Source organism: Myotis davidii, unplaced genomic scaffold (assembly GCF_000327345.1).
Source record: "Myotis davidii unplaced genomic scaffold, ASM32734v1 scaffold370, whole genome shotgun sequence".
Classification (NCBI taxonomy): domain Eukaryota; kingdom Metazoa; phylum Chordata; class Mammalia; order Chiroptera; family Vespertilionidae; genus Myotis; species Myotis davidii.
The window spans coordinates 4181796-4197283 of NW_006288615.1; the positions used below are offsets into that span (position 1 = coordinate 4181796).

A 15488-nucleotide genomic window follows, 5' to 3' on the forward strand; every position below is an offset into this window, starting at 1 on the left:
AAAAAAATCTACTTTAGGTTAAGAGATACTTTGCATATGGGTGCTATTTGAAGGGATCCCAATTATTTGAGAAAATGTATTTGCTTAAAAATTATACTATTAAAGTAAGCAGCATTCTTTTTTTAAATGTCTGGTTCAGGCAAAAGACAAGAGAGATATAAACAAAGATGAGAAGTGGTAATTATTTTTCATTAACACAGATATCAGAAAGAAATATTGCAAATTCCTTGGATAAGTGCTCAATGTTCTCCTTATTTCAGTTTTGTTATTTCAAAGTATGTTAAAAATCATTTGACAAACTGCTGTTTATAAAAGGACAAACTTTTCCTATATGAGATGATGGATGTTAACTAAGCCTGTTGTGGCAATTATTTCATCTACATGAAAATCAAGCTATCATGCTGTACACCTTAAACTTATAAACTGATGCATGTCAATTATTTCTCAATAAAACTGGAAAAAATAATTAACTCAATTATCCTGAAAAACAGTTTTTATGTGTGTGTGTGTGTGTTTTTCAGGCAGTAAATGGAGGGAAAAGTCCACCAACACTGGAAAAACTATTTATTCTGTGTGTCCAATAACAAACTCAGGGCCAACACAAATTACAACCTTTGAATGTTAATTCATATAATAAAACAACCAAAAAGCTCAGTAATTACACTTGAAGTAGAGGAAGACCCATCTAAATTTAAGAATATTTTTAAAAATTACTTTCATGCATAGAAATTCAATAGCAAGCTAATAAATGTCCTGGTTTTAATAAACATATAAAGAATGACTTGTAACAAGAAATACATCAGTCTTTTCATTGTGATCTTTACATGTATAACAATTACATAGAAAATATTTTTAAATGGCTTATAAAGTAGGTTGATTATGCAATTAATTTGTTTTCAAACTTTGTCTTGCCCAAGTCTTAAGTACTACAAATCCCAGGCTAGTGAAGTTGCAGCTACCTGTTCACTTTCTAGATGTGTAATTCATTACTGCATTTAAAGTAAACTAAATCCAAATAGCAAAGTGCCAATTTAAGGTAACCTCTTTTAATGTGAGGTGACTTCTAATTTTGCTATTAAATTTCATATCAAAGCTTTTTCAAGAGAGTTTAATAAAAAGAACTGAGAACAAATCCATACTTTGGAAATTCAAAAGGACTGTAATAAACCAGGAGTTCTCAGCTGGGAGTGATTTTACCAATTCCCCTTCCTGTAGGAGACATGGACATTTGACAAGGTTTGAATACATTTTTGTCACTAGTGGAGAGGAGGGGGAGGTTGCTGCTATCATCAGGTAGCAACCAGGAATGTTGCCTCACACCCTACAATGCATGGGACAGCATAGTGCCATGGCTGAGATTCTGCAATAAGCCAATTGAAAACCAAGTCAGTTAAGAATTCAATATTGAGAGGGAGAAAAAAAAGAATTTAAAAATAAAAGAGTTCAAACCTGTTCACAAAAAGGCTTGAGATTGATCCGAAGAGGGAATGTGTAACAGCTAGTTTCCTTGTATCGTTCACACTTCACAAAATCAAAATTAAATCTTAATAATGAAACAGTAAGAAAGGGAGGCAGCTTACGTAATTTGGCCGACTGTTAAAAGAAAAATTTTTTAAGTTTTTAAAAAGCAGTTGCATAAAGAATACATGTTTCTTAACATATAAAAAAGCAAATTATGACATAATTTTAAGAGGAATATGTCCTTAAATCACAAACTCCATCATGATGAACTGAATATAGCCCTTGATATAAACTCATCTATTTTACAGGACTAAAAGTGGTATCACTCATTTATGCTTACAACTAAAATTTACAACCCAATTTTATGTTTTTGTGTTCATACCCTAAAATCAAGGCTATCTGATAAGCATGTTATAACTGGATATTCCCCTCCCTAACAATGTTTCTTTCCTGCCCAAGTCCTAGCCTTTCATCTTCTTCCTTTTATTTACTAAGAACTGGAGCTCTTAATCTGGGATCTCCAGACCTCTTTCAATGGATCTGGGCCCTTGAAATATCAAAATTGTACACGTTCATGTATTTTTCTGAGAAGATCCATAGCTTTCATTAGACTTTCAAAAGTGTTCTAACTCCCCAAACATTAAGATATACTGATTGTGCCGAAACCAGTTTGGCTCAGTGGATAGAGCGTCGGCTTGCAGACTGAAGGGTCCCGGGTTCGATTCCGGTCGGGGGCATGTACCTGGGTTGCGGGCACATCCCCAGTAGATGTGCAGGAGGCAGCTGAGCGATGTTTCTCTCTCGTCGATGTTTCTAACTCTCTGTTTCTCTCCCTTCCTCTCTGTAAAAAATCAATAAAATATATTTAAAAAAAAAAAAGATATACTGATTGGGGTTTTATAGTTATTGTTCTTACAAGCAGGTAAGAAGTTTTTAAAAAATTTCTTGCTTTAAAACAAACCACATAATTAAGCTGTTTTTTATTTTTTATTTTTCAAGTCATCAGCTTTTAGCCCTGGCCAAGTAGCTCATTTGGTTAGCGTGTCATCCTGACATGCCATGGTTGTGGGTTTGGTCTCTGATCAGGGCACGTATAAGAGGCAACCAATGAATGCATAAATATGTGGAACAACAAACTGATGTTTCTCTCTCTCTCCCTAAAATCAATTTTTTAAAAAAGTCATCAGCTTTCCCCAGCCCTCTTACACTAATGGCATGTGAGGGGAGCAAAACATCCTTCCCCACATATACAATTATCCAAAATCATAAATATTAAACATTCCTAAAAATGTATGTAAAACAATCCTAAAAATCAAGTGGATAATTAAAAAAAAGTTAAATGATAAAACAGCAATTTAACCACATAGATTTTCAAACAAGCTCAAAAAATAAGTCTAAAAAACTAAACTACAATGTGGCTGAGAAAAGAAAGACTGCTCAAAACAAGAAAATATGCATTAATTTAGGTAGTACAACTAAACCTAAATTTAGAATGCAATAAATCTAATGCAACTACAACAGAATGTAATTTTAAAAATATCAAGATAAGCTCAGCTGATGTGGCTCAGCGGTTGAATTTTCATCAATCCATGAACCAGGAAGTCATGGTTCAATTCCGGGTCAGGGCACATGCTTGGGTTGCGGGCTCCATCCCCAGTAAGGGGCGTGCAGGAGGCAGCTGATCAATGATTCTCACACTGATGTCTTGGGGGTTTTTTCACTTTTTAAAAAAATTTTATTGTTCAACATTACAAACTGTTGAAAAAAATTAAAGGCAAAGCAGAATCGAACAGACTGTCACACCGATGTTTCTATCCCTTTCTCCCTCTCCCTTCCTCTCTGACATCAATAAAAAAGTATTTTAAAAAAGTATCAAGATCAAAATATTTCCACTGAAAAAGAATTAAACCAATGAGACACAAGATGCATAAAAGAACTGCTTTTATTTAACAAAAGGTTTTTGTTTTACTAATGTGCCAATTAAGCCCAAGTAAAACTAAAAATGTATTTAAGTATCTTTCAAAACTTTTTATCCTCTGAATTTTATATTTATTTTATTAGATTTTAGTCGTAATGCCCAAGATGAGATACAAACTAAATAAGAAAACAATAAACCTCTCTATTTAGGTTTCCTAAAGGGGTAAAGGCTGGATAGAAGTATGGACTAAACAGTATAATATTTACCCTGGTTCAAATCCTATTGTGAAAGCTACAGGCATGAGTTTATTGTTTTTATTACATTTTCACCTACAATGACCAGGATCCAAATCAGTATCGTGTGTTAGTTATCTAAATCATTCCTCATTTTCTTTGTTAGAAAAGTCAATCATTATCAGCTGTAGGAATAGTGTTATCTTGTTGTCGTAACAGAGTAACTGCAAAGATATGTCTTTTGTGGTTGTCCTTTCAGTGAGTCCTCAATAACCACCGAGTGACTCGAGCTCCAGTTCATCATGCTAGGAAGAGCCTATGATACCATCCACCAGCAGTGGAATAGTGACCACTGTGGATAACAATGGCAGCAGTGGAGTTGATGCCACACTGCAGAAAAAACGGTTGCTTACATCCTACCCTCCTTTCATCCTGTGTTTTGCTTTGCTATACAAAAAGAAACCTAGAAGTACTGTCAAGCCCTTTTATTAGGGCATATTAGATCTGCTGGAGTTGGGAAGGGGATATGCACATATATCGAAACTGTAAAATAAGTGCATATACCGAAAGTAAAGAAAGCCATCTATTTTCATAGTAGTAGACAAAGAAAGGAAAGCTCAACAAGCATCTTGGCTGGCAGAAATAAAAACATATTGTCTTCTTTGTAATGGTAATTTGCAAAAAGCAGTGGTGGTGAGTTTATCAACAAAAGGTGCATTTAAGAAACACTGAGGTACAAATAAATTTTTTCCTGAGAAAGAAAGAAGTTGAGAAAACTATTGAGTTGAAAGCTTAAAAAAGCCTTTACTGTAAAAATTAAAATACAGATATATAACATGTAAATGTGTTTTCGATCCTTAGTATTAATTAACAGCTTCATGTATATCTTCCACAGTTTCAAACAAGCTGACTTCACTTGATAGACCTTCTTGCTAAAGTACTAAGTGGGCAACCTAAGAAAAGACAGAGTATCTGTCTTTACCTTTGCTGCTTTCACCAGCCGGTCACAAGATCCACAGTGGTATAAGTTGTCACAATCAAACACTTCCTCTTCTACATACATGTTCCAGAGTGCATCTTCCAGACTGGTTACATTTTTGACTGCTACTGTTAGATCTAAGAAGTCTTCCTAAAATACACATAAACATAAAACTGAAAAAACACTTTCACAGTTCACATATATATCATACACATAATGAAAATAATCAGATATATTTTTTCTAAAATACTTTACATATGAAGGTATAGATATGGTGAAATTCATAACCAAATTATCTTTTCTAAAACAAACTATAACTGAGCTTAAAATATATCAGGAACAAGTTCATTGTAGATACAATAAAACCTATTTTATCAGGAGTTAAGACAAATATACATCTGAATTGAGAAGTGTGTACATGTAGGGCTTATTAGTGTCGAGTCCCTAGACTAGAACAGCAAGGGGAGGGCTGAATACTCAAATGAAATTCTGCTTACTCATCTGCTTCTGCCAGGGCTGGTTTAACACATACTGAAGAAGTTAAAAGAAAAACGTAATTTTGAGCCAAGATACAAAAATATTCTTAATGAAAATTAAGAGGATATTTTGCAAAATGGGAGTCTATAAATTATACTGTAGCTACATTTGAATTACAACATGTTTTTAGTAATAAAAACTAGAAAATCTGACAAGTTTATAGAGTATTTAGTTTTAATAGCATTAAAGGCATTATTGGGACTATAAAATAACAGTACTAAGTTCATGATAGAAATCTAAAGTAATACAAGTAACATTTAGATATGGTCTGTAATATATGAATGTGAAAAGTTAATTTCCATAATTTATCATGTGCCTTAATATACAAAACAGTTTGAAATTTGTGTGTGATGTATTATTACAGATGTCATTATATAGTAATTCAAAGACACACAACACCTGAATATTTCCAAATTAGGCTGGCCAAACCTATTAGCACAGACAAAAAGAATCAAAAAGTATCTTTTATCCCCAAAACTCATAAAAAAATAGAAAGAGAAGAAAATATCTGTGCCAAAAAAGCAATTAATGCAACATTTAGAAAATGGCATTTAATTTTTTACTCATACTATCAAATACAGAAACTTTCTATAACTCTTGCCATAACAAAAGATTTTTATTAAAGGACAGCTGTTCAGATTAAATCATTTGCTGTCAAAGATAGGTAGAGTAAGTGGAGATTATTATATTTACATGAACAAATTTCCAATTATATTGAATGGACAATCTGTGTCATGACAAAGTATTGTAGGTTATACTAAATAAACATAATTATAATGGCTTTATATATGTTTATATATAATAAACATATATTTTAAAACATATAACATGTAAATATAAGTATACATGTACAAATGAACCTTCTTAAAGACATTAATAAACTAAATCCAATATTTAACTGCAAATATTTGTCAATACCCTATTTTTATTACTTCCCTAATTAACTTGATAATATTCCACCACCAACCATGACGAAGTCACTTTCCTTATTTGGCCACAGATCTCTACTTGCAAACATCTCCCAACTCTATTTTCTAACTATCAGAGTAAGGAATAAAACATTAAAACTATGTTTGAAGATATTTGCTTCTTTCAGTTTACATGAAGAAATTTGGATTATAAACTTATGACTTAGGTGTAGTGAGAGTAAAAGAAAAAACCAATAAAGTGATTTCCAGAAATAAACAGTTTAATCCTCACAGGTACATCACAAATTTAACTGTATGAATTCTTCTTAACAATATAACTTATTACTAAAACACTTGCATATTCACCTGCTTTTCACTGACATTCTTACATTCTTTACAAACAATCTGGTTAACAATGGTCCCATGATACAGACGATTGATGAGATCATGGCCGGAGGTCCCAACTAAAGAAGTTTCCAAAGCAGTAAAGAGAATTCGATTCAGTTCCTGCACATCATGTTGCCTCATTTCCTATAAAACAGGTAACTTTTATATATGATTTTGTACTTCACATTTTTAAAAACAGATTTTTAAAGTGATGTTAAAAAAAAAAAAACCCACAAGATTTATCAAATCTCAAGGTAAACCTCGATCAAACATAAGGATGACTAATCTAAACAGGCTGAGAACAGGTTAAGAGACCACCACCTATTTTCAGTTTTATTACAAAAAAAAAATATGAGCAGGCAGAGCAGCACATCTATTTCATAAAAAATAATTATACTTCGTTTTATTTTATACAACTAACAGCTTATTTACTTGTTGCTGTCAAATGTTCTTTGTACACAGTGCCATACCCTTAGGGACACAAAGAGAACAAGGAAAGAAAGTCTTACAATAGGACACAGGAAGACAATGAAGAGAGACAGGAGAAAGGCCGGGAAAGGAAAGTGAAAAGACCTGCCAAGGATGACTTTATAGTTTTGCTTGAAGCATATGTTCAAATCAGAAACTCGGATTCAAAACCAAGAGCACATCACAGAGGCAGACAGAATTATTGCTAGGCGGCTTTTTAAGCTGATCAAGCAGTTTGCTATATAAATGGTAAGCTCTTTGTAATAGGTGTTCTACCTCAACTAGTCCATATAAAGATTCTCAGGGTATAAATTGTAAAAATAAACTCCTATACTTCTCTCTGTATCCACAACCTTCTCCCCACCCCCAAATCACAACTGTTCATAAAACCCTGCAAACAAGTGTCCAAAAATATATTTCTGGCTTGTAATTATTTAACAACAGGAGAGTAAATATTTAAATAGTATATTGAGACCCTAAAACAAAATTAAAGAAGTTAGATAACATTAAACCAGTGTTTACTCTTCACTGCCGGCAATGTTTCTGAAGAAGCTGACTTCCGTACCTCATTGCTTGTCCACCCAAAGCTGTCAGTGAGGTCTGCTGTGGAGGCAGCTTCCTGGTCTAAGAGCAGGAGCTGAGCAAACAACCGCTGTAACTGTAAAGGTATGATTCGAACCTGAATGAGAACAAATGCATTTCTAAATAAGTCTTTACAATGTGGTTTGGGGATTTTAAAAGAACTGCATACTAATTTTCTTATATCTCCTAATTCACTCAGTTCACCCAGAAGAAAGTTTACAAATCTTATTACAAAGAGTGATCGTTTTTCTTCAAAATTCAATCCAGCCCTAACCAGTCTGGCTCAGTGGATAGAGCGTCGGCCTGCGGACTGAAGGGTCCCAGGTTCGATTTTGGCCAAGGGCATGTACCTTGTTTGCGGGCACATCCCCACTAGGTGTGCAGGAGGCAGCTGATTAATGTGTCTCTCTCATCCATGTTTCTAACTCTCTATCCCTCTCCCTTCCTCTCTGTAAAAACAATCAATTAAAAAAAAATTCAATCCAAAGTGTTTTAGCTATCTGGAGTTTTCTACCTAGACATAGTTCAGGTCAATACTAAAACCCAAAGAAGCCTTAAAAAACTACCTCATTGATTACAGACGGATAGTAATTTAAGTCTCTAATAGTTCATTCTTTCTCTAAAATGCCTCAGATACAGACATACTCTCATGAGGAATTTTCCAGTCATAGACGGGCTGCACCTGCCTCACTTTCTTCCCGTAGGTTCCAAGCCTGTTCCTGTCTTATTTGGGCTGGAAGGCTGGGCTGACAGAGAATGCCGGTCAGAGCCTAGTATGCAGACCAAATTTAAGCATCTAAAGTGAGAATCAGACTTTAAAAACTTTTATGGCAATCTGACATTGTCATGACATCTTTATTATATCCCACAGAAGTATAATCTGTAACAGATTGGGAATTTTTAAAAATACACAAAAACTGGCCCTTTGCTGCACAGGTGGCCTGAGAAGCACTGGGCTGGATCATGAAAGACTCCTCGTAAGAAGTACTGATTTTAGCCTGAAAGCAACAAACTTCTGAATGTTGTTTAAGCAGGGGAGGAACATCATTAGATCTGCACTTATGATAAACCAATTCCTCATTCAATTTATTTCCAGAATACCAAAGTGAATGAATACTGGTTATTTGTTGTTATTACAAACTAGGGGCCCGGTGCACGAAATTCGTGCACTGGGTGTGTGTGTGTGTGGGGGGGGGGGGGGGGAGTTTCCCTCAGCCCAGCCTGCCCCCTCTCTCATACTGGGAGCCCTTAGGCGTTGACCCCCATCCCCCTCCAATCGCAGGATTGGCCCCTTGCCCAGGCCTGACGCCTCCGCCAGAGGTGTCAGGCTTGGACAGGGGACCCCCATCTCCCTCCGATCACTGGCTCTGACCCCGCCCAGGCCTGAGGCCTCTGGCCCAGGAATCATGCCTGGGCAGGGGACCCCCATCTCCCTCTGATCGCTTGCTTGACCCCCCGCCCAAGCCTGATGCCTCTGACCCAGGCTTCAGGCCTGGGCAAGGGGACCATCATATCCCCCCAATCCCGGCTCCGCCCCCCACCCATGCCTGATGCCTCTGGCCCAGGCATCAGGCCTGGGCAGGGGACCCCCAGCCCCCCGCCCAGGTCTGATGCCTCGGCCAGAGGAATTGACCCTCATCACCCTCCGATCACCAATCACCGGATCAGACCCTTGACCAGGCCTGAGGCCTCCAGCAGAGGTGTCAGGCCTGGGCAGGGGACCCCCAGCTCCCCGCGGTTGCAGGCTCCACCCCTGCCCAGGCCTAACACCTCTGGCTGAGGCATTAGGCCTGGGCAGGGGACCCCCCAGCTCCCCGCAGTTGCAGGCTCCGCCCCTGCCCATTCCTAACGCTTCTGGCCTAGGCGTCTGGCCTGGGCAGCGGGGACCCGCAGCTGCAGTGGCCCCGCGATCGTGGGCTCCGCTTTAGGCCCAGGCAAGGGACCCCTAGCTCCCGGGACTGCCAGCTTCGACCGTGCCCAGCTCCCATCGCTGGCTCCACCCTTACTTCCTGCTATCACTGGCCAGGGCGACAAAGGCGCCTGATTCTCCGATCATGGCTGGGGGGCAGGGGGCTTCTTCCTGCTTTCCCTTTCACCTCCCTGCATTGTGCCTACATATGCAAATTAACTGCCATCTTTGTGGCAGTTAACTGCCATCTTAGTTGGCAGTTAATTTGCATATAGCCCTGATTAGCCAATGAAAAGGGTAGCGTCGTACGCCAATTACCATTTTTCTCTTTTATTAGTGTAGATAAGTGCATTAAATAGAGTTTGTTAGGCTAGTGTGGACCATTTGCAAATATTTCCTTCTCCAGAAGAAAGAATAAACACAGTAGCAGCAGAGGCATTACATTTGAAAAATTAATTGTTCCATAGTCAGTAGGGTATAAGCTAAGTCACTTTCTGAAAATAATAATCATATTTGGTAACTAATTAATAAAATCATTGATTTCTATAAGAAATTTATTCCTTCCTTAAAAAACACTCCCTCAGTACTCCAAAACAACAACAACCCCTGTAAATCATAGATTTAATACCTTTGCATCAGGATTATCCTTTTCCTCTAAAGAACCAAGCTCTTCTGGGCCAAGAGAAAATAAAGCTTCTAGACAAAAAAAGTAGAATCGGAGATGTAAGTGACATTATTTCATTTTAGAAAACCAAGGCCACCAATAAATAAAATCAGTTAACAATTCAGCAATATGATTGCAGCAATGTTTATACCTTTACACATTTTACTTTCTAGTAATACTATTTTTAACCATTGACTATAAAGGGCAGGCTAAGGTTTCAGCATGAAAGATCTAGAAAAGGAAAATTATTCATATAAAACTAAGAGCAGAAACATCAGAAATCTGTGATGGCCATAGGCAGTAGGTCCCTAGAGCTACCTAAGGAGTATCAGGAAATACAACAAATAATAGTTTTGTATATGATCAACAGCAAGCCATCCTTTCCTGAGAAGGACCACCTTTAACTCTGAGATTATGCCCTTCCTTTTGGGGGTATATAAATATTTTTCCTGGGTTGAGGGTGATAACAGATATTAGTGGTCTTACCTAGAAAAGTAAGTTGGTAACCCAATGCCAGTCCCCGGAATTTTTTAAATACAGCATCTCGCTATGCCACCCAATGAGGAAATATATGAATCTTTTGGGAAGTCTGTATTCAAACCTAGATAGGAACTCCTACTGGGAACTTTGATATACTCCAGGGAGAGAAGGGATGGGATGGGTGTTGTCCCTTACTGGCAACCACTCCTGCCTAGTGATTACTATTATGAATGTTATACTCCTCCGTAATTCCTGGGGGGAACTGGGAAAAAATGAACTACAAGGACTTTTACAATCATCTCCCACTACTCTCAGCAACACTAAACTGGGAGTACAGTGAAACCCAATCTAGCCTAACTCCATAAAATATGACTCCAAGAAGCTCCAACACTTTTCTCCCCCAGTCCTTACTCTGTCCCAATTATACTTCCCCTTCAATAAGCACTGGGATTCATGCCAGGCCTTACAAGGAGTTCACAATCCCCACTAAGATATCAACCCATGTGCTTGGCTGGTGATCTCCTTTGCTAGAGAAGATGTCCTGGGACTCTCAGCCCTATTCTTGCTTAGGGGTACTCATCATGACCTGCTCCACCCCAAACACCTGCCTCAGTCTCTATTTAAGGCTACTTTTCTACTTTAAGTTGCCCTTAACTTCAACAATATTAAAACTTGGAAAAGTTCTAGCTCCACCCCCCACCCCACCCCAATCAGGGATCTACTTATTCCGACAGAAAATTTCTTATGGTGGAATTACTGAATGCAACAGGGAGAGATTTTTATGGCGGGGATGGAGTCAAGAACAGAGGCCCCACTCTTAAATCCCATATGCAGTCCAATCCACTAGAATGGCCCTCGGAAGGGGACATGGTAAATATTTACTAAATCTCTGGAGGGAGGAAGTCTTTCTTAAGCTCAGAAGCAACAGAGAATGTTACAAAGATTTGATAAACGTGCAGTGGTGGTAAGGGGAATGTGGCAGTCGACACCGGATGAACCAGGTTGTCTGTCCTCAGAAAACAGAGACACTGTGGAGAGCTAAGCTACAAAACCACACAGAGCTGGGGGCCCCAGTCAGGGTCATGTGAAGGCAAAATAACGTTCACACTGAAATCAAGACAACACAGAGGTGAAGACTTCTGTGGAGGAAGCTATTCTGCAGAGATGGGAATGGGATAAACATGTAGAGAGAAACAGGAGCAAGAAATTAGGGCCCAATAAGGTCGGGCTGGCTTCCTGTAGGTCATTTCTGGGATATTTCCTTACATTCTCATAATAAATTCCCTTTGAAATTTAGTTAATTTGAGTGGGTTTCTGTTCCTTGGACACAATCCCTTTGTCTAACATCTTTCTTGGGTTTTTGAAATTCACTATTTCCAGATTTTAGAAAGATACTATGAAGAAAAGGTTAACATGATGTTAACTTTACACCCTCAGCAGAGTCTGGGACAAACAGTACCTGTTAATCAAGAAGATTAATATTCCTGTAACAAATGAATGAATATTCACCCAAGTGAGATAACTAGACTATAAAAGGCTTCACATCAGGTCAGGTTTTAACACTCAAACAAATTTTGATCATATCAGGTTGTCAGAGTTTTCTGAATTGCAGAACTGCAGATTATAAACTGTTTAAATAACATGACACCCCTCCCCATTCCAAATGATAAAATTGCTTTGGGTAACTCTGGCTTATGTGTTTATTACTTTGGAGAAATTTTAACACTCAAAAATACAAATAGTATAACAATAATGAAGGCCAATACTCATGACAAAACTGTCTTTATGTTGTCTTTTCAATGATAAGAATTAGAAAAGTAATACTGCCTTTCTAAATTCTGTTACTAAATATTACAGTGGTTACATAGAATATACTTAAGATAACTTAAGCACCACATTACCACTTTGTGTGTCACAATAACAATAAACACAAGCTGTAGAATACACCTGTAAGATACTTGGTCTCTTTGGGATCTTGCACAATGACATGGAGATGAGGGTTACAGGCTACTAAGCAAATGCACGTAATATAGCATACCTCTGAATTCAGGTGTAAAATGAAGAGTCTGAAGAAGGGAATTGAGGTAACAAGTTCCACCCTGATTTCTGATTCCGCTTAAATTGGTAAACTCTCTAGGAGCAGGTGGCTCCAATGGTTTGGCCTTTAATTTTTTTCCTTTTCCATACTGATTAGTATTTGATACACTGGAATAATCCTCTTCAAATAGGTCCCCAAACATTGTGAAACTAAATATTACCTTTAAGAAAGATGACATGTTATAAAATGCTTTTATTTTTACAACAGACTTTCTCCCCGTCGCCCTCTCTGACACCTGGGAGTCTCTATTTCCAGTCTTCCCTGGGCCAGTGACTGAACCTGTGTTCCTTACCCGTAACATGGGATCCCACCTAGCACACGTGGTCACTTAAACAATCAAACGACAGTTAAAGAAAGGCGCCGAGTGCACAGGGGTTGGCTCACAAGGAGCCGCCGCTGTTCTTAAAAAGGCATCCTGGCCTCCCGAATGAAAACAAAGGAAACCCCTCGCCACAGCCGACCTACTGCCGGGCGGCGGAGGCCAGCCTGGGCCCTGAGAGCCGACCAGGACCCGGGGCGGTCAATCCCTCCCTAAAATCTCTGCTTCGCATACTCCTCCTACCGCATTATGACATTGGAATGAATTAAACGGAGCTAATTACCCTTTACCGCAGCTAAGTGCATGGCCCCCAGGCTGGAGAGTCGCGAGGAGGTTCACGACCATGAAAATTACGGAGCAAAAGGCCGCCTAGTCGGTGCCCGGCGGTCCTGACGTCGGCCCCAGGGATCCAGGCCACCCGCTCCGGGTCTCCCGTGAGTGCGGCGCGGCGGAGGGCCGCCTGGAAACGAGAAATGCAAAGCTCCCTGCACAGCGCCTAAGTGACGGGAAACGCTGAAATGCACTTATTTTCCTGTTCAACGCTTTCCTCAAAAGAGAAGCAAAGAAGTGGAATTCGGAAGTCCGACCTCGAGCTCGTAGCCGGGACTCCGGCCTCTCCCACTTCCGGCCTAGGCCAGGCCCTCGGGCCCTCCCAGTCACCCCGGGCCCGGGGCGCGAGGAGGCCGAAGTCCTCCTGCCGAGGACCACTGACCCGACGCCAGAACTCCGCGTCCCCGGGCCGGCTCGGAAGTCCCTCGCCTCTCCCTCCTCAGGCCGTGCCGCCCACACGGTCCCTACGCCTCCCAGGTCCCTCCCCTGAACCCCGGCCGCCAGCTCCACTTACTGCCTAAAGCCCAGACCCCCGCCCCGGCCCAAACCCGTAGCGAACAGACGGGCCCCGAATAGGCGCCGCCATGTTGGCGCAGGCGTGTCTCCGGCAGCTTCCAGCGTGAGCAACTTGTGGAACCCGGACTACGCGACCCAGGATGCCCCGCGGGAGCTCCGGCCTTATGGGCAATGTAGTTCTTTTGTCCCGAGCGTTTGGGAGTCGGGGTGGGAGGGGAGCGCTTGTTTTCTCCCCCATCAGTTCCTCAGTTCGTCGGTTCCCGGGTCCGTGGGCCCTATAGGTCGGGTGGCCGCTCATTCAATCACACTTAAAATTTATACTTATTGCTGTTGGCAGTCCGCACTAGTTGCGGTGGAGTACCCAAAGATCACTTGTCTTTTGCAATGGCTAATTCCCAAATTACCTAAACAAAGGAGACATTTGTGTAAGGCTTCAGCTTGGCTATGCACTTTCAAAGACATTCTCCAGTGTATCTCTAGTAAAAATGTACCACGTAGCCTTGAACCTTTATAATAACCTCAATGTTTGTTTTGTCTGCACCAACTCTAAATACACTAAAAATACCTCGAAAGTATCCTCTCTTGCTGACTTAATACCTTTAGTGGACTGTGTCAGCAGCTTATGTATGTAGGCCTTACTTCTGGTATCTCCCCCAATCCAATCCAGCTTCCACCCTGGAGTGAATGAGGAAGACAGGGAGAAAATCCTCTGGACTTCAGCTAAAGGCTGGAGAAATCGAGACTAGCTGCAAGACAGGAGTCCTAGTGAATGCCAGACTAGGAGATTTGTAGAAGGAATACTTGAGGGAGACTCCTGTAGCTGGAGTGTTCCAAAGTATTGGTAGTGAAAGGCCTGGAGGCAGCGCACAGCTAAGAGGTCAAAGGTCTAGGAAACTGCAGTGGGAAAAGTCTGTTCTCAGTTCTCATTAGTCTTCACTTGGCCACACTGCCCCTTGGCTTCAAGACTCTCCTCCCTGGCCCCATGGCAGACTATCCTATTGTTTCCCTTTCTGCACTTTGCTTCACTTTTACCGGCTGTGCTACATTCCCCTCTTCCAAATTGTAGATATTCCTCAAACTTCCATTCCCTGATCAAGAATGAGCACCGGAAGGTTAGCTCCACCAGGACAAGGGCTGTTAAAACCAGAACGATTGTTGGCATGGAGACTGAGATGTCTCTGAAATGAGTGCATCTGCCCTGGAAATTCCAGAAAGTGATCATGAGATGGACTATGAGGAGCCAGACAGGTCAGCAGGTGATGAAAAACCTGCTCTGTAAAAGAAAAAGACCAGAGAAGTGTGGGGAAACACGGGACTTGATTGGAAAGTCTGTAAGGAGGATTCTCTGAAAGGTCAGTGGCCTCTAGGGGACCCTTGCTGAAGGCGGCAGCCCCTGCCTTGACTTTTCCAAACAAGTCCGAGCCCCTGGGTGTTTTGCTGGAATCTCTATGTTTAGTCTTTAAACCCAACCTTGTAGAAGCATGTGCTTTCTCAAGGATACTTAATTTTAGTTCAAGCTGTTGTTGCAATAAAAGTCTAAGGAGGCAGGCAATCAGGGCTGTTTTGGTGCCTCCTGCCAAGCAGCCCCTTAGCCTCTCTTTCACAGAAATGTGTGTTAGAGTGATCCATTCATCCGTCCCTCGGGGTCTGCTGATCAGTCCCAACAGAGAAGGTTGGATCAATCACTCAGGCTGAGGTT

At 40.3% G+C, this 15488-nt stretch overlaps 1 protein-coding gene across 6 annotated transcripts in view; it reads right to left on the bottom strand.

Moving 5' to 3' along the window:
• USP40 (ubiquitin specific peptidase 40) overlaps nucleotides 1-13903 on the bottom strand; it is a 73811-nt gene extending 59908 nt beyond the window's left edge. The window contains exons 1-8 of one of the 6 annotated variants that reach the window (XM_006760450.2): nucleotides 13788-13903; nucleotides 13227-13403; nucleotides 12565-12784; nucleotides 10011-10078; nucleotides 7457-7570; nucleotides 6403-6567; nucleotides 4595-4741; nucleotides 1450-1593 (exon numbers count right to left, since the gene is read on the bottom strand). In XM_006760450.2, the coding sequence (XP_006760513.1) occupies nucleotides 1450-1593; nucleotides 4595-4741; nucleotides 6403-6567; nucleotides 7457-7570; nucleotides 10011-10078; nucleotides 12565-12766 (840 nt within the window). In that variant the 5' untranslated portion in view covers nucleotides 12767-12784; nucleotides 13227-13403; nucleotides 13788-13903. Of the gene's footprint in view, nucleotides 1-1449; nucleotides 1594-4594; nucleotides 4742-6402; nucleotides 6568-7456; nucleotides 7571-10010; nucleotides 10079-12564; nucleotides 13196-13226 lie in introns of those variants that run through there. The other 5 variants (XM_006760449.2, XM_006760451.2, XM_015561880.1 and 2 more) reach the window with 5 other exon arrangements.
• Between the last annotated feature and the right edge of the window lie 1585 nt (nucleotides 13904-15488).